This window comes from Tauraco erythrolophus, chromosome 6, assembly GCF_009769465.1.
Source record: "Tauraco erythrolophus isolate bTauEry1 chromosome 6, bTauEry1.pri, whole genome shotgun sequence".
Lineage (NCBI taxonomy): Eukaryota > Metazoa > Chordata > Aves > Musophagiformes > Musophagidae > Tauraco > Tauraco erythrolophus.
The window spans coordinates 60,102,883-60,127,891 of record NC_141470.1 but is presented as its reverse complement, the minus strand read 5'-3'; the positions used below and the strand labels follow the sequence as shown (position 1 = coordinate 60,127,891).

Sequence of the window (25,009 nt, the reverse complement as noted above, 5' to 3'; positions counted from 1 at the left end):
TCCAATGGATCCCCTACCCATGAGGAAAAATCCACAAACTTCTCCAGCGTGAGTCCAGCCCACTGGAAACAATCCTTCCCCACAGATTGCTCCGGTGTGGGCTTTACCACAGTCTCGGGTACTTAGGGAGCTGTAGCCACTCGCTCCGGCGTGGGTCGTCACGCAGACTCCAGATGCCTCTCTGCCTTGTCGTGCACCCCAACACGACCATCCTCAGGCTCAGGCATCTTCTCCCCACGGGCTGCGAGTGGGTCTCTGCTCCACCGAGGCCGTCCTGGTTGCAGGGGGGCCGCCTGCTATCTCACCATCAGCCGCAGGGGAAACTCGGCTCCGGCACACCTCCTCTCGCTCCATCCTCACTGACCTGCTGTCGATGCGGCTGTTTCTCTCAGATCTCAGTCCTCTCCAGGTGAACTCAGCCCAGTGGGCACCCCGGGAGTGGGGTGCCCCCGAGTTCCCCAGCTGGCTCCGCCGCCGCCATTCTCCGTGGGCGGCGCCGGCCCGATGCAGGCAGCTGCCTGGCCGGGAGCCAGGGAGCGGGGGCAGTGCCCTCCTCCCTTCTCTGCTCAATCCTGGGCGAAGCACCTTTTCCGGTTCCTTTGTCCTGACTTAAATAGGGCAATTCGCAGAGGCGCCCTATTGGCCCAATCCCGAGGGGGATGGCAGTCTGATCTGGTGGCCAGAACTAAGCCTAACCCGGTTCCAAAACCGGGGAGGTCACAGGGAGCAAAACCCCTCTCCTGCCACCAGAAGCACCCCCCCTCCACATCAAACCATGACACTAGGTCAAATTCGCTACAAAAAGAAAAATTCAATCAAATTACAGGGATGAAATACAATGTATAATGCAAAAATGTGAAAAAGCAGAAAATGCATTGACATGATTCTGCTGGGAAAAAAGTTAAAACTACCGCTGTCTTCAGAGAAGGAAGGAGGCTTTGATCATCACCACTGATGTGGGTCTTGATCAAGACTTCTTGGAGAAATAAACCCTGAAAACAGGGAAAAACTGACCCTAAGAACAGGGTGTCAAAACAGTCATGCCTTGGTATTTTATCCTTTATTCTTTTAAGAGTAAAGAAAGCCTCTTTCCACTAGAAAAGAGATTAATGAATAATGTGCTCCAGGATGGAGAAGAAACATTTAGGCAGCATCCTAAGGTAGAATAGATTGTTACTCTATTGCTCTCCAATTATTTGACACAGAGGATTTTTAATCAGTCAAAATAACAGTGTGAATAATTGTATGTTATAAGGACACCCTACTGGTCTGTATCTCTCCACCCAGTTTCACTAGCAGTTTTATTCTACACCTGAAGAGTCTCTCTTAATGAGTTTTGTCAAGAATTATGTTTGGAGAGAAAAATAAGGTGAAATTTTTCTAAAAAAAGAAAAATCAAATGTTCTGAAAAAGTGAGCAGTTCCAAGAAACTCCTGACCTTATCTAAAAGACAGTTCCTGCTGCTGTCTACCTGCCTAAGTGCACATTTAGTGTTCTGCTTCAAAGGTGCATAGTGAGGACTGGCAATACCAACTGCCCAGAGACCAGAGAAAGGCATGAGACACTCCATGCTGCAGGTCATTAACCCCCGAGTCTGTCCCCTGTTTATAACAGAAGCCAGCCAGACTTTGCTCAGGAGGATGTCTTCCTCCAAGAAAGCGTTTGTCCTCTTCTCATCAGTGAAAGGACAGTATGTGACCCCAAGCAGCACATACATCTCAGACTCCCAGTTCCAACTTTGGGAAGAACTTCCTCAAGAGATCTGTGTGCTACCTATCTTGCCTAACACCTGTTTCCTTAACCTGTAAATGGACTGAGAAAGCAAGAAAAAAAGCGTTTATCAAGTCTCTGGAGATGAACAGCGAGAATCAAGACCATGTTGCTGCACTCCTACTAAAGACACAAGTTCAGATAAAAATGAGCTTCAACAAAACTAGTCAATCAAATCACAACTGTAGTTTTCCAACAAGTGCTCACGGCATGTTTCAGAAAAAAAAAACAACAACCTACTCAGGTTAATCCAAAAAAAGAAATACAGTGGAGGAGTAAAACTTAGTATATATCTTCCTTGTCCCTCCCTCTATTCTGTGTAAGAACACCAAAAATACTGTTGCAATGCTTTCTTACAGTCAAAATTCAGTAATAGTCACTTCTGAAAAGTTTTGTGAGAACTACTTTTGTTCCCATATCAAGTGGTCAGCAGAATAAAATGGACAGAGGAAGGTTTCCTTACACTAACTTTACCAAATGTAAAAGGTGAGCCTTACAGCACACCAGGTCCACCTAACAGGCATTAACTGAAGGTCAACTGCTGTGGTCCATGTCCTCAAAGCTGCTGCAGGCTTTAACCCTCCCAGAGCAGCAGGGCATTCTTCAAGGGGTACTGCTTTTTAGAGCAATACAACCAGGGAATAGAAGGAATAATTAAGAATCAAAACTATGTTGCTAGTATTGTTCTCCTATTTGTGTGCAAGTATGACAAGATAACGCCTTTTGATGTTTCAGGGAATAAATGTGTGTATGTTTCTGATGCTCATCCCTGAATTTACAGCAAATTAAGAGGAAAGCAATATTTAAAAACATCTCTCAACTGAATTTGTGTGCTCTACAGAGATAGCATGATGGTATTAGACCACATACATCATAACTCAACACGTAGATTACACATGCTATTTTCTTGAACCATTTTAAAATCCAAATTAAGTATTCTTTTAATTACTGCAGAGATTTGTACTAAAGGAGCCTAGAATTTAACACCTTGTGTATTAGGCAGTCTAAACGAAACATCAGAAACTCTCAGCCAAAATATCAAATAAGAGTTACAAGAACAGTTGAGGCAAAGCAGACAAAACAGTAAGATTCATATAATCAGAGACTTCATCTGATATTTTAGTCATCTGTATCAATCTTTTTTTAGCTAATTCCCACTATTTGCAAAAGAGGCATGCTTACCAAATGCTGAATAATAAGGCAAGCTGCCAAGGGAAGGAAAAAAAGAAAAACAAAGAAAAACAAAAAGAGAATCACCTATAAAAAAAAAATATTTTTCACTCTGAAGACAGCAACATTTACATTATAATCTTTTAATGTAGCGTGTTCTTTTTTGCACAGAAAGATTCTGGGATAATGACACCTGGAGCAAATCACAATTCTCCATAAACCATTGGCTCTAAGGAACATGCTCATACAGATCGCATTTTCAGCCAGCTAAAACTTATGAGCGTGACTAGGTTTTTTGTACCTACAAAATAGTAATTGTACATTCAAGCTGGACAGACAGTGGAAGAGAAGTTACTTCCCACACATACGAAAATAAAGGGAAAAATTCTCACCTATTTTGCAGTTAACCTATAAATGTTTAGTGACTAATCATTGCAATATGGCTAACCTTGTGGATGTACCGCAAATGGTAAGTTCCTGGAAAATGAAGACATTAAAAGAAGTTAAAACATACTCATAAATCAGTATGTGATTTAAGCTATGGTTTGTTGTACAAAACGAAGAAACAGAATTATTTTAGCAGAAGGCGAAGCCAAGTATGGCAAAGATGCTTAAATCCCCACTGCAGTTGTACACTAGACATACTAAAATTTTGGGTTGAGAAAAAGAATACACAGAAATTTACTTCAGATAGATTATCTACTTCATACACAGTATTAGGCATACTTGGGATGACATGGTTAAAGCAGAGCAGTTTGATGCACGTATTCAAGTAATTCAAGAGAAACCAATATATAATGACAAGTAGTTATTAAGAATTACTCTAAAACCACTAAATTTTCTACTGCTGAACTTATACGGGAGAAGAACAACATGGCATAAATTTGGCAGTTTCTTATCAACTTCACAGTGCAATCGTAGTGTGTTAAGAATGATATAACCGTGTCCAGAACACCTAAAAGCACAGTCACAGTAGTGATTACTAGTAGTTGGCATTCGTGCCTGAAAAACGCTTAGGCAATCAATATCCTACCAGCAGGCAAAGGAGGGAAACTTCAAATGTATCAACTCCCCAGGAGATAATTAGCTAAATTACTATAGCCATTTATTAAATAATCTGATTTTCCCTTCACCTCTATGTATCATATTCATTAGCATCAATCACTTCCCCAGGTCACTTACATTTATGCTCTATTAAATGTAGAGGTTCCTCATCGAAGTGTTTAACACTTCAGAGGCCAATTGTTAAGCGTCCTCAACTACGACAGGTAACTAAGGATCGGATAGATTCCTTCTCAAAAACGTATCCCACAGATACTTGCATCCCACAGATTTTGAACATCCACTACTAGAGTAAGAAACACTGTTCTATACAGAACATAAGTACAGTCTTAGCAACTGTACGCCCCAGCTTCTGAAACACTCTGTATCTATTTGCCATTGACCTACGACTTATTTCTGAAAACACGAGGGAGAAAACCAACGCTGACCAACTCTTTTAAGATGCCTGAGGTTTCTTCCCTTAATCTTCAGCTAAACAGCGGCTATAAAAATTCAAACCATACCTATTTGTACTGCACTTCAATATTATAATATTTTTAATATAAAATTGTTCATCAGCCAAGGCCACTCGTGCTTTACAGCTTTATACTGATATATGTACATACGGAAAATCAGATAACCATCTCTTCTATTAATAGTCAATAAAACGAACAAGCACAAACACAATGAATTAAAAGGAGCAATTTAAGCTGTCTCATCCTGGCGCATTGTCCACTGGGAGAACTCAGCACAGCAGGGACAACGGCTACAGAAAAGCTCTGCCGACCCCACCGTCAGATGTGTGGTGGCTGTTCTGTAGCACAACGCAGCGGACACGGCATAAGCAGGTGCACAATTAGCAGCACTTGTGCCACGGCACGGAGTAACACGCTGCTGCCACCGTTCTAGAAATAATGGTAAACAGCTGTACGTAAGGACAAAATCCTATCTGTAAGAAATAACCTAATCCAAATTGATGGACAAATTCTGCCCCATTCCCAACATTAATCAGGTGTCTGTCTTATTTTAAGAAGCAGTCATTGCAGCCTTATTGCCTACACTGATTTGAAGTAGTATCTAACTATAAGGGGCAGTGTACAGTTAGTGATTTAGAGCAGCTTTCTGAAAATCTGAGCTTTAATGAATCTTGTATTCATTTATCCGTAAGCCTGGACAAGTAACATTTTCTTTACAATTCTTCATTCTTTCAACCAAAAAATAAATTATTATTCCCAAGTCTATTGAGAATGCTAGTAACTGGGGGGGGGTGGGGGAAGGATGAAAAATCCTAGGCTGTGGAAAATACAGATGCAATCCTAAACCCACTGATGTCAGTGACATAACCCAGTCTTAAACATGAGCAGAACTAGGTATTTAATTATGAAAATAAACTATTAATTATGTCAAGCAGCTATGTGTTTTGCTGGCGACAAGGACATTCATAACTAGTACTATTTCAGTAGTAGCAAGCAGAGTAAGATTGAACTACCTAACTAATTTTCATTTCTTTTGCATTGCTAACATAGTGCTAGCTGTAACGTATTCATCAAGCTTTAACATGTTTATAATGACTAGTCATCCCTAACCACCTGCATCCCTAACTGCCATACTTTCTATAGAGAACCAGCTGTGTCCCTTACTCAGTACATAACAATATACAATTCCAGCTGCTAGTCACAATGTTAAGAATGAGAAAATTCCTTTTCATGAGAAAAGTATAATCTGCAAAAATAGAAGATGACTAGAGAACAGGACGAATTCCAAAATTGGACTTCAGAAAGCGAGGTGTCACATAGTTGGCACGTGCAGTCTTTACTACCTGTCATGCCCATTATCTCTAATCCATTAACCAACTGAAACATTTGAGAAAGGTGGAAATTTTGATAACTACATTTTCAGATATGCCTTAGAAGAAAATCAGCAGTTTCATTTAAATTTAAAAATAAAGAAAGGGCCTCCACAAGCACATTGAACGTAAAGCTCAGTCATAATACCCTAACTAGCCGGGCAACCAGCACGTACATACTGGAAGACAAATCAAACGCAGTTCCAGACTAGCCACAGAATGCTTTTTCTTTGAAGAGAGATGATTACTGCAATGAAACATGATATGTATGATAAAGGACGACAAGTCATCAGTTCCATAGTGGTGAAGCAACTTCTCTAAAGAAAAAATGTTTTTTAAATATTTCTTTCCTCTTTAATCTAAAGGGAATTTATAACTAAGTTGTCTTTATAGCATAAATATATAGCAAAATGTCATTAAAGTTCTTTCAGGCTTCATCTAAAGATCAAATGTCAACAATCTTTGGTACATTCACTGCTATTATGACATTAAAGATGCAGCTATTTCACACATGCTAAAAACAAAATCTGCTTTAAAAAAGCAAGGTCATGAACATACGGAAAGAATACAAACTTCAGGCAAATTATTTCTACTCCTGATGCTGGATAAATCCTACAGAAGTAATCTCTCTACAGAACCTGAAAAAGTAGAGCAAAGCTTCTCAAAAATTTGTTTCCTTGACAACATCGACAGACCAAGAGAGGTAAGGAATCGAAGCCATAAGATGCCTTGTAGCTTTGTTAGCAGATATATATATAAAAAAAAAAAGCAGTATGTGAGATGCCTCTATAAAGCTAGACTTCTAGAAAAGCAGCAAAGTTAGACTGGTGTTATTTATATTTTTAAACAGCAAAAATATTCAGAATTTCTCAACTGTTAAAGAAAAACTGAGATACTCCCATAATGTATTACAGTCACTTAAGAACTTTAAAACTTCTCTAGCTCAATTTTTTCCAAGCACCAAAAGCTTGACTTTTTCACCAGCAATCTTACTGAAGCTCCCAGAAGGGGGATAACACCACCATACCTTTCTCCCATCTCAGACATTAGACTGCACAGCAGCTGCCCACAAAGGTCCTATGCAAAATTGGAGGGCTTCATTTATGATATTATCAGCTAAGGTGCATTCGAGACAGTACTTTATTGACATCTCTAGCCCTGCCTCTTTCTTTCCTAGTAGGCTGATTATGCTGGGGGAAGGACAAGGTTGCTCTTTCTCTGCTACAGGCTACTTCAGAGACACCTAGTAGACGGCTGGAAGAGTTCTCAGTAGAACGAAAGTGCAGATCTCAGCCATTCAGGACAGATGGGTTTCTAAGAAAAAAGTCAGATAAACATTTAATATTCTTGACTTTTATGTAAATAAAGACACAAGTAACCAAAACTCTTTTTAGGTAACATGAGGAAATAGAATCCTTTCTTCCACATCGTTGTTAAGGATATCCAAATGTCATTCTCCATCCTTTTTGATTTCCATGAAAAGGTACGTTTGTGAAATAACACTGTCACAACAGCCATGTCCCCCATGCATCTCAGTTGTGGCCACTTTGCACCTATTGGTCAAGCAAATTTCACAGAGGTCTCAGTACTCTTCCCCTCAAAACTTAATCAAGCTAAGTAGCTGAATAAAAAGGGAAAGACACTGCAGAAGCCCCAAAGGAGAGACAAACTGAAGAGGATCTACAGCCAGCCTCGAGATACAGCCAGGCTCCATTAACTCTACTGCTCTTGGAAAAACTTTATTTTCTGAATTTTTCTTTAAATAATTCCCAATTTGGGGGGGAATCACAGGCCTATTAGCTGTGCCACGAAACATCCATCATTCTCCGGCTCATCTGCCCCATAGCCACCTCCTCCAACATGGCCATAAAGCAGTCAAAAAAGTTTTGCAAGACCACTTGAGGTACTACACTAGCATTCTTTAAGGAGATCCTAGTTCAGGAGACATTTCCAAGTGCAAATTAAAACTAATGTCCTCACAGAACTGAAAACCTAACCCAGAAGCTGAGAGGTTCACTGACTATGCTAAGGCACACAGGTGATTGGTGACAGCCAGCATGGCTTCACTAAGGGCAAATCCCACTTGACTAATTTGGTGGCCTTCTATGATGAGGTTACAGCATTGATGGATAGGGGAAGAGCAACTGATGTCATCTACCTGGACTTATCCAAAGCATTTGATACTGTCCCACATGACATCCTTGTCTCTAAACTGGAAAGACATGGTTTTGATGGGTGGACCACTCGGTGGATAAGGAATTGGCTGGATGGTTGCGCTCAAAGAGTTGTGGTCAATGGTTCAATGTCCACATGGAGGCCAGTGACGAGTGGTGTTCCCCAGGGGTCAGTACTGGGGCCAGTGCTATTTAACATCTTTGTTGAAGACATCGACAGTGGGATTGACTGCACCCTCAGCAAGTTTGCTGTTGACACCAAGCTGTGTGGTGTTGTGGACGTGCTGGAGGGAAGGGATGCCATCCAGAGGGACCTTGACAGGCTGGAGAGATGGGCCTGTGAGAACCTCATGAATTTCAACAAAGCCAAGTGCAAGGTCCTGCAAGTGGGTTGGGGCAATCCCAAGCACAAGTACAGGCTGGGCGGAGAATGCATTGAGAGCAGCCCGGAGGAAAAGGACTTGGGAGTGCTGGTGGATGAGAAGCTCAACATGAGCCGGCAATGTGCGCTGGCAGCCCAGAAAGCCAACTGTATCCTGGGCTGCATCAAAAGAAGCGTGGCCAGCAGGTCGAGGGAAGTGATTCTGCCCCTCTACTCTGCTCTTGTGAGACTCCACCTGGAATACTGCGTTCAACTCTGGAGTCCCCAACTGTCATGGTTTGAAGTGGGGGGGGAGGTCCGGGTGGCAGAAGCTGCCCATCACACCGGACTCCCGTCCCCCTCGGGGCTTGAGCCAATCGGCGCCTCTGCGCATTGCCCTATTTACGTCGGGACAAAGGAACCGGAAAGGTGTGCCTTTGCCCAGGAGCGAAGAGAAGGGAGGGCAGCACAACCCCCGGTCCCTGGTGCCCAGCCGGGCGGCGGTCCATGCCGGGCCAGGGCCATCCGCTGGGAATGGTCCCGACTGAGCCACTTGGGGAACTCGGGGAGAGCTCCGCTCCCGGGGTGCCCACTGGGCCGAGTTCACCCAGAAAAGACTGAGATCTGAGACAAACGGCCACACAGATAAGAGGTCAGTGAAGATAGAACGGAACAACGTGTGCCACAGCTGAGTCCCCCTTGCAAGAGGCCCCTTGCAACCAGTCCTTGGTGGAGCAAGCAGAGACCCACCTGCAGCCCGTGAAGGATCCACGTCGAGAAGAGATGCCAGAGCCCGAGTACGGTACGCATCTAGAGTCTGTGGGATGACCCCCGCCGATGGGGAAGTGCTTTGTTAAAGGAGATGCCTGAGCCTGAGACTGTTGTGAATCATGGGCACAGGTCGAGGCGCATTTACGCATCTAAGTCTGTACGGAGACGCATTTAAGGTCGATATGGCGACCCAACACCGGAGCGCATTTAAAGTCTGTGTGATGACCCACGTCAGAGTGAGTGGCTACGACTCCCTAAGAGTCCGAGACTGGTAAAGCCCGCACTTGGGGCAACCCCTCCTGCGGGTAGGGCCTCACGCTTTCCCCGTGAGTAGGGGATCCACTGGAGCAAGGGACAATGGTGTAAGGACTCCTTCTACTTTAAGAGAAGTGGCAGTAACAACTTGGAATGAACTGACCTGCACTCCCCCATTCCCTGCTCCCTGTGCCGCTGGGGGGAGGAGGTAGAGCCAGGAAGAAAAGGCAAAGGGGGGGAGTGGTGTTGTTTTTAAGATCTGGCCTTGTTTTCTTGTTGTCCTCTCAAGTAACCGTTTTTCTGTGCTTTTCTCTTTGTAGGTAGCTGTTAATAGTTTTGCTTTAAGAAAACAGCCTCTTTCGCCCGGGACCGTGGTTGGTGGGTGCTCCTCTGTTCCTGTCTCAACCCTCAGCTCTTTTATTACATTTTTCTCCTCTCCATTTTACTGGAGTGGGAGAGCTGCGTGGGGTTTAGTTGCCGGATCAGCCTAACCCACAACATCAACAGAAGAAGGACATGGAGCTGCTGGAGCGGGTACAGAGGAGGGCCACAAAGATGATCCGAGGGCTGGAACACCTCTGCTATGAAGACAGGCTGAGAGAGTTGGGATTGTTCAGCCTGGAGAAGAGAAGGTGCCGGGGTGATCTTATTGCAGTTTTCCAGTACTTAAAGGGGGCCTACAGGAAAGCTGGAGAGGGACTTTTGACAAGGGCATGTAGTGATAGGACAAGAGGCAATGGCTTTAAATCGAAAAAGGGTAGATTTAGACTAGATATAAGGAAGAATTTTTTCACTCAGAGGGTGGTGAGGCACTGGAACACGTTGCCCAGAGAAGTTGTAGATGCCCCATCCCTGGAATTGTTCAAGGCCAGGTTGGATGAGGCTTTGGGCAACCTTGTGTAGTGGAGGGATTCCCTGCCCATGGCAGGGGGGTTGGATCTAGATGATCTTTGAGGTCCCTTCCCACCCTAACCATTCTATGATTCTATGATTTTTGCCCCCCTTTCTTTTTAATGTCATTTTTCATAGCAATGTTAAGATAAATTCTAATCCAAAGCAGCACTGAATTTACCTCTTGTTAGTGAAGAAGGAAAGAAAACAATCACCTATCAAACAGCGTAGATATCAGGATGGTGCTATTTATACTCAAAGAAAAATACTGCTTTGAAAAAACCCTTTGAAGCACAAGAGTGTGTCAACTACTAAGAACATAATAAAAACTACAGAAGTCATCTCCAGCTGTGGATTCTGAGAAAGCGAACAAAGGCATTAAAAAGATTTCTGTTTCCTTGACAACAGCATTGCTAGAAACAAGTAAATAATTAAAAAAATACATCTCTACGTAACGGTGATCTCTAAACATATCTAGGTATTATTAACATACCAAACGTGGAATAACCCTTACCCACACGTACTTTTGGGATGAAGTGACCAAAATCCACCACCTTCATGAACTGCTCTTTGCTGACTTGCTTTAATGTCTTTTGCAGAACAATTGTGCGAGAGCTGGCTATTACATCCTGACCTGTATTATCACCTAAGCATAAGCACCATCAGAAGCTTCTATTGATGGTCAAGCACATTCCTTCCTGCATGATGTTCCTTTTCTTACAAAATAAGCATTATGGAGAACACTTCTTACTGAAACGTATGAAATAATTTTGTTAGAAAAAGATCAAGGTATACAAAGAAACCCTTTCAGCACTCAGAAAACTGGTATTACTATGCACATATCTATCAACTAATAAGTGTATTTCCATCTTAATAATCAGTAAGCTTAAAGTCCTTGGAAAAAATACACATATTTCTAAATACACAAGTGATGAAGGTCAGAACAAGGCATCATAAAAAAAAAGTCAGCTTCAGTATTTCAGAGTAGCCTATTTAGCAGCCTCTTCAACAAGAAAGCGACAATGGTTTTTTTCATGCATTTAGGTAAGCAGCACACAATCTCCAGAATGAGTGTTTCCTTGCCACTTCCAAGATAATGGGTGGAACTTCTTGTTATTTTTAAAAACATTTTTTAAAGTGTACCAACATCGGAGAGATCTTTTTTTAAAACAATTCAATTAAAGTGAAATTAAATAGAATGACTCCTCAAATTCCCATCTTATGCATCAGCTACAGTTAAAGGAGCATTGCCACAACTAGATTTTTAAAGTGAATCTAAGAATTGCAATACTTGGGGTACTAGCAGCATGATATCTAATACTGTTCAGTGAACAGTTTGAATCCAGCCTAGCAGTGACAGGGCTATAGTCATCTGACAGCTACATATGAGTTTATAGAAAATATGCTGGCAGTTTAAATTTATTCCTTCATAAACAGACATGCATATGACATATCAACAAGAAACACTGCCTGTTTCAAGTGAATTGTGTGCAGAATGGCTGAAAACAAAACATTAGAGTTTGTTACTCTGAGGCACTGTAACAGCAGTATCTAGGAAACCTGTATTGCTACCATCAGTGCTACATATTATATGGATGAATGCAGGCTATCACATTCCATCGCTTTCAGTCCAATGCAACAGGATCAAGAATAACAAATTCCTGGAATATACTACTATGCTATCTTTCTCCTGATGAACACACAATCACAAAAGAATAAAAAGTTTCTAAATATGAATAAAAATGTTTTTTCTTGTAGTGCTTGATATGCTCTAGGAAGCAAAATCTGTATGTTAAATTTGACCAATATGATTAATATACCACTCTAGATCTGATGATCACAAGAGAGTCTCGTAAGACTGGAAAAGAGGTAGCAAGTTACAAAGATGAACTGGTTTGGAGCTCAGAAATCCCCTGACTTGAAAACAAGCAAAGACCAGAAAAGAACTTAAAGGCATCATTAACCTTTGACTCGTTCTTTTTCTCTAGGTTCTACTCACGGACCCTACTAGAGACTGACTACTGGGCTAGACACAGCCTTGTTCTGAACCAGTATGGCTGTTCTTCTGTTTTTAATCATGAGAAGTAGGCAATACATCTGTTCCACAGGATGGCATTATTAAACTAATTTTAAAACTTTTACTTTCCTACAAGGAAAGTAAAATGGAGATACAGTTCAACTAAATGGAGATACAGTTCAACTAGGCAAGTAGGGAACAAAATGCTTAAGAAAATCTTCCAGCACTGTGTTACAATACAAGTCATCCCATCAGAGATATATTAATATACATTTTGCATACCAAAGAATCACAGTACTTTCTTTCCGTAATCCTGTTCATCAATGGAGGGGTGAAAGTGCTGAAAATGAAGAAATACTTTGCAACAAATAGAATACCTGCTGTGATGCTCTAAATAAAAAAGCAAGAACACAGAATTAAAATTTTACAGATTATTATATAAAGATGTTATAGAATCATAGAATGGTTTGGGTTGGAAGGGACCTCAAAGATCATCTAGATCCAACCCCCCTGCCATGGGCAGGGAATCCCTCCACTACACAAGGTTGCCCAAAGCCTCATCCAACCTGGCCTTGAACAATTCCAGGGATGGGACATCCACAACTTCTCTGGGCAACCTGTTCCAGTGCCTCATCACCCTCAACGTAAAAAAAATTCTTCCTTATATCTGATCTAAATCTACCCCTATCTTGAGTTAATTTTAAGACAAAATACGAAATACAGAATAATGGTATGGGAGGCTTGAAGTTATGAACAATTGTTAAAAAGCTAAATCCAGCATCAGTAACTAGTGAAAACATTTACATCTCTGTGGCTCTATGCAATTACAAAGTCTTCCAAATAAAAGACATTAATGATGTGAATGCAGTACAGTGGTTTCTGCAATTGGTAAAAATGTCTTTCAAGAGACAACTCTATCTACTCCGCTACCTAAGGCAAACAGCTGTATTCAATGGTAACTTGTGGTTTTGGATTCTATATTTGGGGTTCTAAACCAGAAATACCTAAACAAGGCTTGATGTTCAGAAAGTGTTGAATATGTCCACTATGGAAACTAGGCACCTTTAATAACAGTGCCAAGTCTCAAAATTTATGCAAAAAATATAGACGAGAGACTAAAATCACAAACACTATTTCAGTGTTTAAGTAGGCAAAACTGAAAATGGCAGTAGTAGCCTAAATTTCATTTACAGTAGCTTTTTAAACAGAAGGTAGAGAAGAAGTGTTATGCAAGGAAAACAAATTTAATCAGTTCAGACAATCATGTCTGATTGCCACAGCATTGCCACAGTAAGAGCTCCCGACAGTACTTTCCCTAACTTGAATCAGGTTTCCTGTCCCCTTCTCCAGCTACCTAGGCTGGAAGTACTATCAGTAAATTCTAAAAAAAAAAAAATAGAAGGTAAGAGACTTGCCAAAGTCTTTTAAATCATCCAAGCTTTTTTTTTTTCCCCTTTCATTCCTTACAGATTTAAAATTTAGCATGAAACACTCTTCTATTAAAGCTCCAGATTTGAAGAACCGTGGGTAACTAACCTGCAATACATGTCACTTCCTGTATGAAGTTCCATCTCACTTTCAGGTCTCTATGAAGTTTTCTTATACGTTTTGCAACACACGCATAAACTTTTAATTTTGGTCTTTCAACGCACAACATGGGTGCAAACGCTAAAGCCTCCCAGTCTTCAGAGGCTCAGTTTAGTTACTGTCCCTTTCTAAGATGCTGAGGAGCCCCATCTGCTGGTAGAAGTCTTACTCCAGGGAATTACACCCCTAAGATCACTGATTTTTATCAAGTGGTACAGTTGAAAAAAAATCAGTTAACTGTTTGGAGGTTTTTTTTTTTTTTAAACGCAGCCATACACAAAAAGTTAAGAGCAAATTGTTTCCATGAAAAATATAAAATCTTCTAAAACAGTGCATTCCTTCTTAAATATGTAAGATATGTATACAAGCTGCTTCAGATGATCTTTCCTGACAATAGGCTTTTCTTCAGTTAACACAAACTGAAAACATCAACTCACCTATAGCAAACATTTTAGTACAACATTCACTGAGTCACAGAGAAGATGGTAAAGTGCATGTTGGTTAATCTGAGAGAACATAAATGGAAGACTGTTCTTTTATCCTGATTCGAACAGGATACGCACACACACTTAAAACGTAAGAAACCACATAAACAGTTCTATATATACACATTTTAGATGCAACCCTGCGTGATATAGACGATTTAGTCATAGTAATTTAGATGAGAATAAAGAAATTAAGATTGTTAAAAAAAGATACCCAAACCAAGTATTTCCTTCTTCTCCATAACAAAAGAAAGAAAAAAAAAAAAAATCTTTTCCCAGAAAGGGAAATTCTTAGTTTGTGCCGAAAAATTTAAGAGGAAAATACTTAAGCACATAAGAACAGATATAAAATGCAAACCTGTTTGGCTGAATACTGAAAAAACTGCACACAACTTTAGATCTTTTGATTTAAGCATAACTTAAACTTCCACAGTCAGTCAGATCTGCTTAGACAGAGCTCTCAATTTTGAGAAATCTCCGCTAACATTGGACTCTTCAAAAGACGTATGTCTTAACACATCAGCTGAACATAAGGGCTAAATCCAAGATATTTACACATAAAAATATTCACAGCTATTCACATGACTAACTGAAAGCACAGAGTTCTAAGGCTCTGGATTGCCTACTCTCTCTGATCATACAAGGATTTTAGGCTTCTAACTTTGCTTTGAGTTTTATCCGAATCAGCTGTTGAAAGTAAACAGTGCAAACATCCTGAGTCTCTGTGTATTCCCATTACAGGGAAAGAAGATGCGCTTCCACTGCCTGGATTTACACGAGCAATTCGAGGCAGGTGTTTTTGGAAGAAAACAACAGAAAAGGTAAGTTGTGGGAAGACACAGGATCAGAGAAAAAAAGAAATAGTATATCTGCATTTTCAACCCGTTGTTTTATGCCTATACCTCAAAATGGAGAACTTCAGGCAATGGTAGACAGGTAAAAATCCCCAGAAAATAAACTCCTGCTGTCATAGACATTAGAGGTTTAGGGGCTTGTGACCCTAGAAAGATAGTGAAATTAGTTTCATGACATCAAGTCAATACTTAATCTAATTGTGCCCTCTACTGGCCTGGAAGGTCCTTGTGTAAAATTGCAAACTTCAAAGATGCTACTGCTCACACCATTACAGTCTTCGATTTCATCAAGAAATAACTGTAAGAAGCATTCATAGGTATTTCTCTACAGGCTACCTTCCAAAATATAGAAGTATGTTTTAATATACATTGTAACAGTGACATTATTATTTTATTAAATGTTTTAAACTCACATGCCCTGAAGTGTTGCCAGCATGAACGTATTCTACTTATATTGAATTTCCATGGTTTTGGGCACCTAAAGCAATTAGATTTCTTCAAAAAACAGCTTTACTGTTAAAGATTGCTTCCAATCAGAGGTGGTAACACTACTTTACAAAAATAAAGTAATCTTTCTTTCTGCTTAGAAGACAAAACCCAGAGGCTACTATTTCCATTTTTTAATAATTTTACATTGCAATAACAACTTTGATTTTGATTGTTTTACCAAACTTAACACATTCATAATTTCATTCATCAGTAAAATGAGGCTCTGGGATAGTAAAACAAACATTAAGCATATGGTGTGACAGTTTAAGACAAAAAAAGTCAAATTCAGATATATTGAAGTCAAAAGTGCACATAGTTTTGTACAATCCAAATTTAAATTGCTGCTTACCAAAAAGATCCATCAGCACTTTTTCCTTATCTTAGTCTTTTTCTTCTAAGTCTATCCTTCAAGTTGCAGGCAAGATTTAACTTATTCAATATATTAAAGAACACTTGCAAAGAAAAACAAAGGTACTTTTTTCCTCCGTTTAGACAAAGATGTAAAAAAAAGCTTGGGAAAGAAGATAAAGGAGGAATTACAGTTCAAAGTATTCAGTCTTTGATGGTGTGATAGGTTATGCTGACTACAGAAGCAGTGAAGTTGTTATAGGTTAAGAGAATAAAAGATAAGCAATTGAGAGGAATAAATTTTATTCATGCTATAGTTCTGGGGTTTTCTCTTCTGTGAGCATCAGTACTTTTAACAGATTTCAAGAGAAAGAGAAAAAGAAAAAAAAAAACACCACACACAAAACTCCGTCCAACACTCAAGAACATCATTGCTTCAAAGATACAGAGTCAGCACATATTTCACAAGGCCCCATGGCAAAACTGCGGAAAGAAGAAAGGAAGAAAAATTCTAAGGTAAGAAAAATCATACAAAAGCTAAACTAAATGAAACTCAATTCTCCACTACAAATTAAACAGCAAAAGAGTAAAAAAAAAAAATCTCAATTTTAATGAGAGAATTTAAGAATATTTTGTGCTACATTAAATAAGAATTTAAATTCGGTTTTAAAATTCCCTCCTCTTCTTTGGTTATAGGGGTATGCTGATACTAAGGGTGTTCTTGCCTCTTTACTTGGTAAGATTTACTTAAAGCCCTAAATTTTAGAACCAAGTTTTAAAATAACTGTACCTGCTATGGTAAATACATGTTAGAAACAATAAAGCACGCCTTCCACCAAAAAGGACACTTTCTGTGCACCCTTATGAAAACTATGTTTCTGTGTAAACCCACTTCAGAAGACTGTTACTGAACCTAAAGGTGGCATTAGCCCTGTATCTGGGAAAGCACACAGATAAAATATTTTTATTACCCACTGTTAAAACAAAAGTAAGGTTCATTGAACTGACTAAACTAACAAAGACCTGAAGCTAAATTCACTAAAGCTAGGAGGAAAACACACTAAGTATTGAACAATTAATCCCTCAGGATTAGATCAGGACACCTTTCTGGGATGCAAGACCTGCCACATAAGTTCAGATGAAAAATCCATCTGACCTGACATATCTCCTCCAGCAGTGGTCACTTAAGGCCACCAGAAAGGTAACGTTCCTCAAAACGTTCCTCAGTGTTGGCAGCTAGTTGTTTAATGACTTAAGGCAGAATTGGTATCCAGACCATAGTGCTTACAGCCATTGTGACATTAAAGTAGGAAATAATGAAAACCTAACGTTAGTACAGATTATGAGAAATTACTGTCATGGTTTAACCCCCATCTGGCAACTAAGCACCACTGGTGGGATGGGGGAGAGTATCAGAAGAGTAAAAGTGAGAAAATTCATGGGTTGGGATAAAGACAGTTTAATAGGGAAAGCAGAAGCCGCGCGCACAAGCAAAGCAAAGCAAAGCAAGGAATTCATTCATGACATCCCATCAGCAGGCAGGTGTTCAGCCATCTCCAGGAAAGCAGGGCTCCATCACACATTTAACAGTTACTTGGGAAGATAAACACCACCATTCCAAATGTTCCCCCCCTTTCCTTCTTCCCCCAGCTTTATATGCCGAGCATGATGTCATATGGTATGGAATATCCCTTTGGTCAGTTGGGGTCAGCTGTCCCAGCTGTGTCCCCTCCCAACTCCTTGTGCACCCCCAGCCTACTCTCTGGTGGGGTGAGAAGCAGAAAAAGCCTTGACTCTGTGTAAGCACTGCTCAGCAATAAGGAAAACATCCCTGTGTTATCAACACTGTTTCCAGCATAAATCCAAAACACAGCCCATACTGGCTACTATGAAGAAAATTAACTCCACCCCAGACAGAACCAGCACAATGACCTAGTAGAGGTCTAACTTCTTAAGATCTAAAACACTAACACGTCTAATACAAAAAAAAAAAAATCCAAAATATTGGAACTGACTGTAGGTATAGTGAAGGATTAGGCTGAAAGTTCATAATAGGGTCTTGTACTTCAAATCATCTCCTCAAATTCTGAATACATTGGAACTCTTTAGCACGCACAAACAAGGATGTTATTCCCAGAAGATCATTATTTAATACGGTATTATTAAGTTTGATGATTGGTCCACAAAGCATCTTGTTTTACATTACCTTGACTGTTTTGTCCATAGAAGCTGAGAGAAGCATGTGACTTTGTTCTCGTACAGGACACCACTGGATTTCATTGACAGGGCCGCTGTGTTGAGGCATGTAAAATATTAAGTTTTTGGGGACTTCAGTTAACTTATATTTTGATCCCAAATATGGCTTAATTAATTCAGAGATCTTTCTCGAAGTTTGTGAAGTTAAGCTAGGCATATCAGGAGAGCAATCAGAGCTCTCTCTCTGATCTGATTCTTTTTTTTCAGGCATACTGGAATTTTCTTTACGCAATCTTTTAGGGATATATGGTCTAATTCCTTTTATGGCAGTAGTACTGTCTTTATGTATTCTTTTCTGGGAAATGCCATTTCCAGAGTTTGTTGAAGAGCTTGATGCCTGTTCATAGTTTTTGTAGGATGTACATAATGCAGTATGGCCAGAGTATGCTTTCCTACAATAAGGTGATGTCAAATCATTGTTATTATTCTGTGCATAACGCTCAGAGGGATCTTCACAAACAGTCCTTGTGCCAAAACTGTCAGCGTTCTCAGTAGGCTGAATTTCATATGTAGATTTTGTACCCAAACTACCAGGTGTAAAGTACTGAACAGGATCCACAGAAGAACTCAGAAGGCTTGTTTGTCTGCTGGAAGTACTGGGGACTTCAGTCTTTTCAGGTTCTGCCTCAGAGTCTGAATCATCATAAGCAACCAGTGACAAACTCATTATGGCTAGACACAGCAGACTCCAGAAATCTCAGTACTGGAATCCTCCAAAATGACGATCTACAAAAAAGAATTGATTATTCAGAGCACAATTTATTATAGAGTCTACAATCTGAGTAACTTCAGGATATAAATGTGCTTTTCTTTAAAAAAAAAAATCCATAATTTTTATTCCTGTTTATTAATGAAATTTGTTCCTCTATTATAACACATCTGTACATTCAATTATGCAACACCGTTTGCCTCCAAGCACTTTCCATACATTTTTAATGCACTGCAGAGATGCATTCACATACCACAAAACAACAAAAATGAGCATGAAAAGGAAAACAGAATTGCGACATAAGTACTGCAAGTCACTTTAACCTTACTTGCAGTAGCACTTCCCCCCTACACACACACACACGAAAGAGGGCAATTAGTTATGCAGTGTTTTGGTATGTACATTTATAGGAATATAAATACTATCACTATTTTTGAGTCAGTCTAACAAAATATATTTATTAACAGTATAGGTGACTTGAAAGACTTATGAAGCGGTTCAACTGGCAACTAAAAAAGTAAATGCACTTTTGACCCTCTCAATAGTCTTGCAATATGACGAAATTTTGCAACTATACCCACAAGAGCAAGTTCCACACGGCCTTTACTTTTACAGAACAGGCTTATGCCAGAAGCTACAACGAATTCACTATTTGCATTTACTTACAGAAAAATAAGAGCACGGATGCCTTGTTTACTGTGGAATACTTTTTCAAACTGACTGTGAGAAAGAAATCTCATGCTGAGTCTGCATATGAAAACATGCTGAATAACTCACCACAACAATCCCACTAAGCTTCTTCCAAAAATCTGGACAGAGCATGTGGGCTACAGGGTTCAAACAATTGATGTATCTGCAAATACAATCTTTCAACCGTTGCTGTTTACAGTCAAAAAGTACTGCTACCCTTCAATTGCCAAGATTGACTAAATGGGGCATTTTATTTCTGCTTTATTTCCTTGCCCAGCTGTTAGCACTCATCATGCTAAAGTGGTTTAACCCACAACACTTTCAGATCAGCTGCAGAAATTCTGGGTTTAGGTCAGTGAAGAAGCTGCCCTCATAAGCACCTGGATCAAAAAGAGAATGCTGCAGGAAAGTCAGTAGCTATAAAAGCATTTGCAGAATTGATGACACAAAGGTAGGTCCTACAAATACTACTGCAGGAGTACTACACTGGAACTTGTAAAGATTATTCATTTAACTTCAGAATTAGATCTCTTTGAATTCAAACAAGCATGTTTCATGTAATCTACAGAAGCGTTACATCACAGGCTATGGCCTGTAATGAAAATTCCAAGATCCAGAAGATATGTTCCTATTAAGATATACACATTCACCATCACAGATCCTTTCCAAGATAAGTGATCAAGACATTTAACTGGAACAAGGACTTAACATTTTAGCACACAAAAGCATCAACATCTCCCTCTAGAGGGCATTTTGCTTTTTCTGAAGCTTACGACAGCTATAACTGACAGCAACTAAGAACAAGGAAAAATTCTTTTTTTAATAATACAGCTTCGTTTATTAAAACAGCATTTCACTTGAACAGTGTCAAGAAAATAATTAAGTAGTGTTTCAGGAGAAAAACTAAAAATTCAATTCAAAAACAGTAAATTGAAGCATTTAGCAGTAAACTGAAACCTCTTATCAAATAAATAACTTTAAAGGACTGCACTTCATTGCATCAAGTTACTATCCGTATTGCAGTGCTGGAAACAGACCCCAGTCAAAATGCATCATGTTTAAAGAACAAACACAGTAAGAAGCTGGTCTCTGGCTGAAAGCTATAAACGAAGACACACAAGTGGACTGGGTTAGACTTTCAAAGTTACTTTACTGTCTTTTAATACACATTAAAAAAAAAAAAAAAGAAGCTGAGATTCTGAGGTAAGTGCAGGACAGTGCCTTGCACACCCCAGGTTAAAAAAAGTTCCCTATGGGATATTGGAAAGAAACTGTCCCATTACATTTGGTCAGCATAAATCCATCCTGCCACACACATCACCCGGAAGCCTCACCGCTTTTGTAAAAGCAAAGCATCTGTGTCATCTTAAGACCTCCCCCCTTCAACTTCTGTTTTTAAAGAAACACCACCTCAAAGTTTCTCATGCCGTAACTAAAGAAAAACGGAGGAGGAAACGGAACATACTTCATTGGAAAGGAACTGTAACGAGATTACGAACTTATTAACGATGCGATTTACAGCGTACTAAGCTAACGGGGAAACTTACAGAACTTTTGCTTTTCTTTCGTTTTCACACGGCAGATTTACCTGCGGCCATTACACCAAGGAGCACGGAATTTGACTCGCACCACACGGCCCGCCCGCCCAGTGACAGTCAGCGTCAATCACGGTGCCACACAAACGCTGAGAGGGGTCTCCGGAGGGCCCTGACACCGAGGCCGCCGCCCTCCCCAGTCCCCCGGCACCGCAGCCGCTCCCCACACGCGCGTACCCTCCACCCCCTCCCCGGGCACCGAGGCCACTCGCGGGGCCACCTCCACCGCCACCTCCGCCCCGGCGCCGCCGCCGCCGCCTTCCCCTCCCGGAGCCTCCCGCCAGCGCCGCCCCCGCCCCCGCCCCGCCCCACGGGTACCTGCGCCGCGCAGCCCCCACCGGCAGCGCAGCCCGGAGCTCACCGGCCGGCCCGCGGCGGCTCCGGCTTTAAAAGCGCGCCGGGTGGAAACAAAACTCCGTGCAGGAACGGTTCCGTGCGCCACCGTCCTCCCGCAGGGACGGCGTGTTGGGAAGGGCAGGGTCGGGCGGCAGCTCGCTGGAGCCCTTCTCCCACCGCTGCCGACGGTGGGGAGAGCTTCGCTGGGCTGGTGGTTGTGGGCGGAGGGAGGACAGGGGGAAGCGATGGTTCCGAGTGTTTGCGTTTCCCAGCCGGGAGTCGGGAGTGCCGTACCGGGTGGGGGGTGATGCAATGGCAGCGGCAGAGCAGTAGTGAGGAGAGTTGAGGTGAGCTGGGTTGGCCGGGGTAGGGTCTCGGCGGGCGGGTGAGGGTCGGGATGGGGGATCGTGCCCCGGTGAGAGGCTTCGGTGGTGGGAGAGGGGATCTCTGGGCAGTCATTGCTGCTGCTGCTGCTGCCGCTGCCGCCGGGAGCGCGGGTCTCCGCGGGGCGCGTTTCCTCCGTCCCTTCGCGAGACGTCGATGCTCTTCAGGCTTTTTCCTTCACTTCTTGCGGGTCTGGAGCCTCTGTGGCTACATCGCTAACGCGTCGGGAGAGAAAGCCCTTTTCCCTGGGCAATGGTGGAGGCGGGGGAGTCCTGGCCTCTGGAAAATGCGGCCCAGCCCAGGGCGGGCAGAGCTGGCGAGTGGCAGGGAAGTGTCGCAGGGCGCCAGGGCTGGAAGCATTAGCTCGCAGGTTAATTTCAGGCATAACCGTGATACCTGAAAAGGAAACTGAACTTTCCAAGACTTGTTTTAAAGTTTTAGAAAGCAGGTATTCTTTATTGCAGCGCTGGGTGCACGGGGGATTTCTCCTCCTAGCGTGCACACCGGCTTCTGGACAGAAAATTAGTTATACACTACAGTCATGCATAATTCATAACATGTTTACATATTCTGAAACAATTGGTTAATTTTCTCTCGCTTTTCATGTAAATTACTTCGCATGCTCAGTTTTCCTCCTCCGCCCCTTTCTTTTGGGTCTGGGGTGTAATTAGGGTAGGTGGTCTGTGAGTCAGTGGTCGTGATCTCCCCCTGCCAGAATTACCTTTTCCCCCAAGTCACTGCATGTTCACAGTTTAGAAAAACATGATAACAAAGTTTCTGCAGTTTCTGGGATGTTCCCTCCAAGGGCAGACAGTTCTTGATAAAGAGTCTCTGTTTTAATCACTCCTGGCAGCTTCAAGGATGGACGTCTTGTTAGTTTCTTTAGGTATGTGTAAATCACCTACTGCCACTGAACCCTTCATGAAACTGTTACACAAAACTTTAACCCCTTTATTGTTGGGTAACAACCGTTCCTGCACAGGAGCTTAGCTCTTAGCAGCTGTCGTGTAGTAAAGATCCATGTTGGACTTTCTTCAGGTGAGCATGGTTGAGTGGTCATGTTGTCATCTCGGGGAATCATCTTGCATGCTTTTATTGTATTTTCATAGATAAGTTGGTTACCGTGACGGGGAAGGCAAGTCTGCTATAAAATGCAGCCTGTGTTGGAGAACTTCTCAAGCCATGTTTCACCTGGCCTCTGTGTGCATACTACCTGCTTTAATTTCACTTCTCATTTTTTGTTTTATTTCCAGGAGACAAAACAGGAACATAAGTGCTGTTATTTTTAAATCCACATTCTTTCATTCATTCATTCATGAACATTTTTTCAGGACTTTTGTGTTGGTGTTGGCTTTGGAGATCTTGATGTACCTTCATGCAATGCTTGTCATGAAAGAGCTCTTCTTAACATAATGTGAAACCCTGTTCTTTGATTCTCAGGTCTCTAACTTAGCAAATCAGATAGCAAATAGTGAAAATGCTCGTAAATCTGTGATTGCCATCCAACTGGAAAGAGAGGAGAATGCGGTTGTTTTCTGATACATACGCCAAGGATTATTTTTGAGCTTTGTCTCATGACGATTTAGTTTTCTGAGTCAGTCACAAGAGCAGTACCCATTACAAGTTACCATGCATTGCATAGATAGAAAAGGCACACAATTCTTGGCTTTCAAGTTCACGCTGTGAAACTGAGGCTTTTAAGTTCACCTTATGCTCTGATCCTAGATGTCCTAGTAGTCCTTTCTCAAGTTCCCATGTATCATTTTTGTCCTCCAAATCTGTTCACATAACAGTCCCTAATGTGTCTGGGACTGTTAGTTTTCATAATGCTAATAACAAAGCAAGAAAAAAGACCTGATAATATCTAGAATATCCAGTCATTTATTTTAAACAGTTCACAATTGCATTTATTAATTTCAAAAGATAAAGACTTGTGTTCCATATTATTGAATTCTTGGCTTCAATTCCACCAGCAAATAAGAACAATACTGAGATAGAGATATGTTTTAGGTAACAGTTGATATCTTTTGCATTTTATAATTGTAATATCATAGAATCATAGAATGGTTAGGGTTGGAAGGGACCTTAAAGATCATCTAGCTCCAACCCCCCTGCCATGGGCAGGGACACCCTCCACTACACCAGGTTGCACAAAGCCTCATCCAGCCTGGCCTTGAACACTTCCAGGGATGGAGCATCCTCAACTTTAGGAAACCTGTTCCAGTGTTTCACCACCCTCATTGTAAGAAATGTCTTCCTTATATCTAATCTAAATCTGCCCTCTTTCAGTTTAAATCCATTACCCCTTGTCTTATAACTACATGCCCTCGTAAAAAGTCCCTCTCCAGCTTTCCTGTAGGCCCCCTTTAGGTACTGGAAGGCTGCTAGATGATCACCCCAGAGCCTTCTCTCCTTCAGGCTGAGCAACCCCAACTCTCAGTCTGTCTTTATAGCAGAGGTGTTCCGGCCCTTGGATCATCTTCGTGGCCCTCCTCTGGGCTTGTTCTTCAGCTCCATGTCCTTCTTGTGTTGGGGACTCCAGAGCTGAACGCAGTATTCCAGGTGGGGTCTCGCGAGAGCAGAGTAGAGGGGCAGAATCACCTCCCTCGACCCGCTGGCCACGCTTCTTTGGATGCAGCCCAGGATACAGTTGGCTTTCTGGGCTGCCAGCGCACATTGCCGGCTCATGTTGAGCTTCTCATCCACCAGCACTCCCAAGTCCTTTTCCTCAGGGCTGCTCTCAATGCATGCTCCGCCCAGCCTGTACTTGTGCTTGGGATTGCCCTGACCCACATGCAGGACCTTGCACTTGGCCTTGTTGAACTTCATGAGGTTCTCACAGGCCCATCTCTCCAGCCTGTCAAGGTCCCTCTGGATGGCATCCCTTCCCTCCAGCATGTCAACCACTCCACACAGCTTGGTGTCGACAGCAAACTTGCTGAGGGTGCAGTCAATCCCACTGTCGATGTCTTCAACAAAG

At 41.6% G+C, this 25,009-nt stretch overlaps 1 protein-coding gene across 2 annotated transcripts in view; it reads right to left on the bottom strand.

Moving 5' to 3' along the window:
* WDR25 (WD repeat domain 25) overlaps nt 1-19,719 on the bottom strand; it is a 65,705-nt gene extending 45,986 nt beyond the window's left edge. Inside the window, exons 1-2 of one of the 2 annotated variants that reach the window (XM_086613362.1) lie at nt 19,691-19,719; nt 18,266-19,041 (exon numbers count right to left, since the gene is read on the bottom strand). In XM_086613362.1, coding sequence (XP_086469488.1) covers nt 18,266-18,982 — 717 coding nt within the window. In that variant the 5' untranslated portion in view covers nt 18,983-19,041; nt 19,691-19,719. Of the gene's footprint in view, nt 1-18,265; nt 19,133-19,690 lie in introns of those variants that run through there. The other variant, XM_086613361.1, reaches the window with a different exon arrangement.
* Between the last annotated feature and the right edge of the window lie 5,290 nt (nt 19,720-25,009).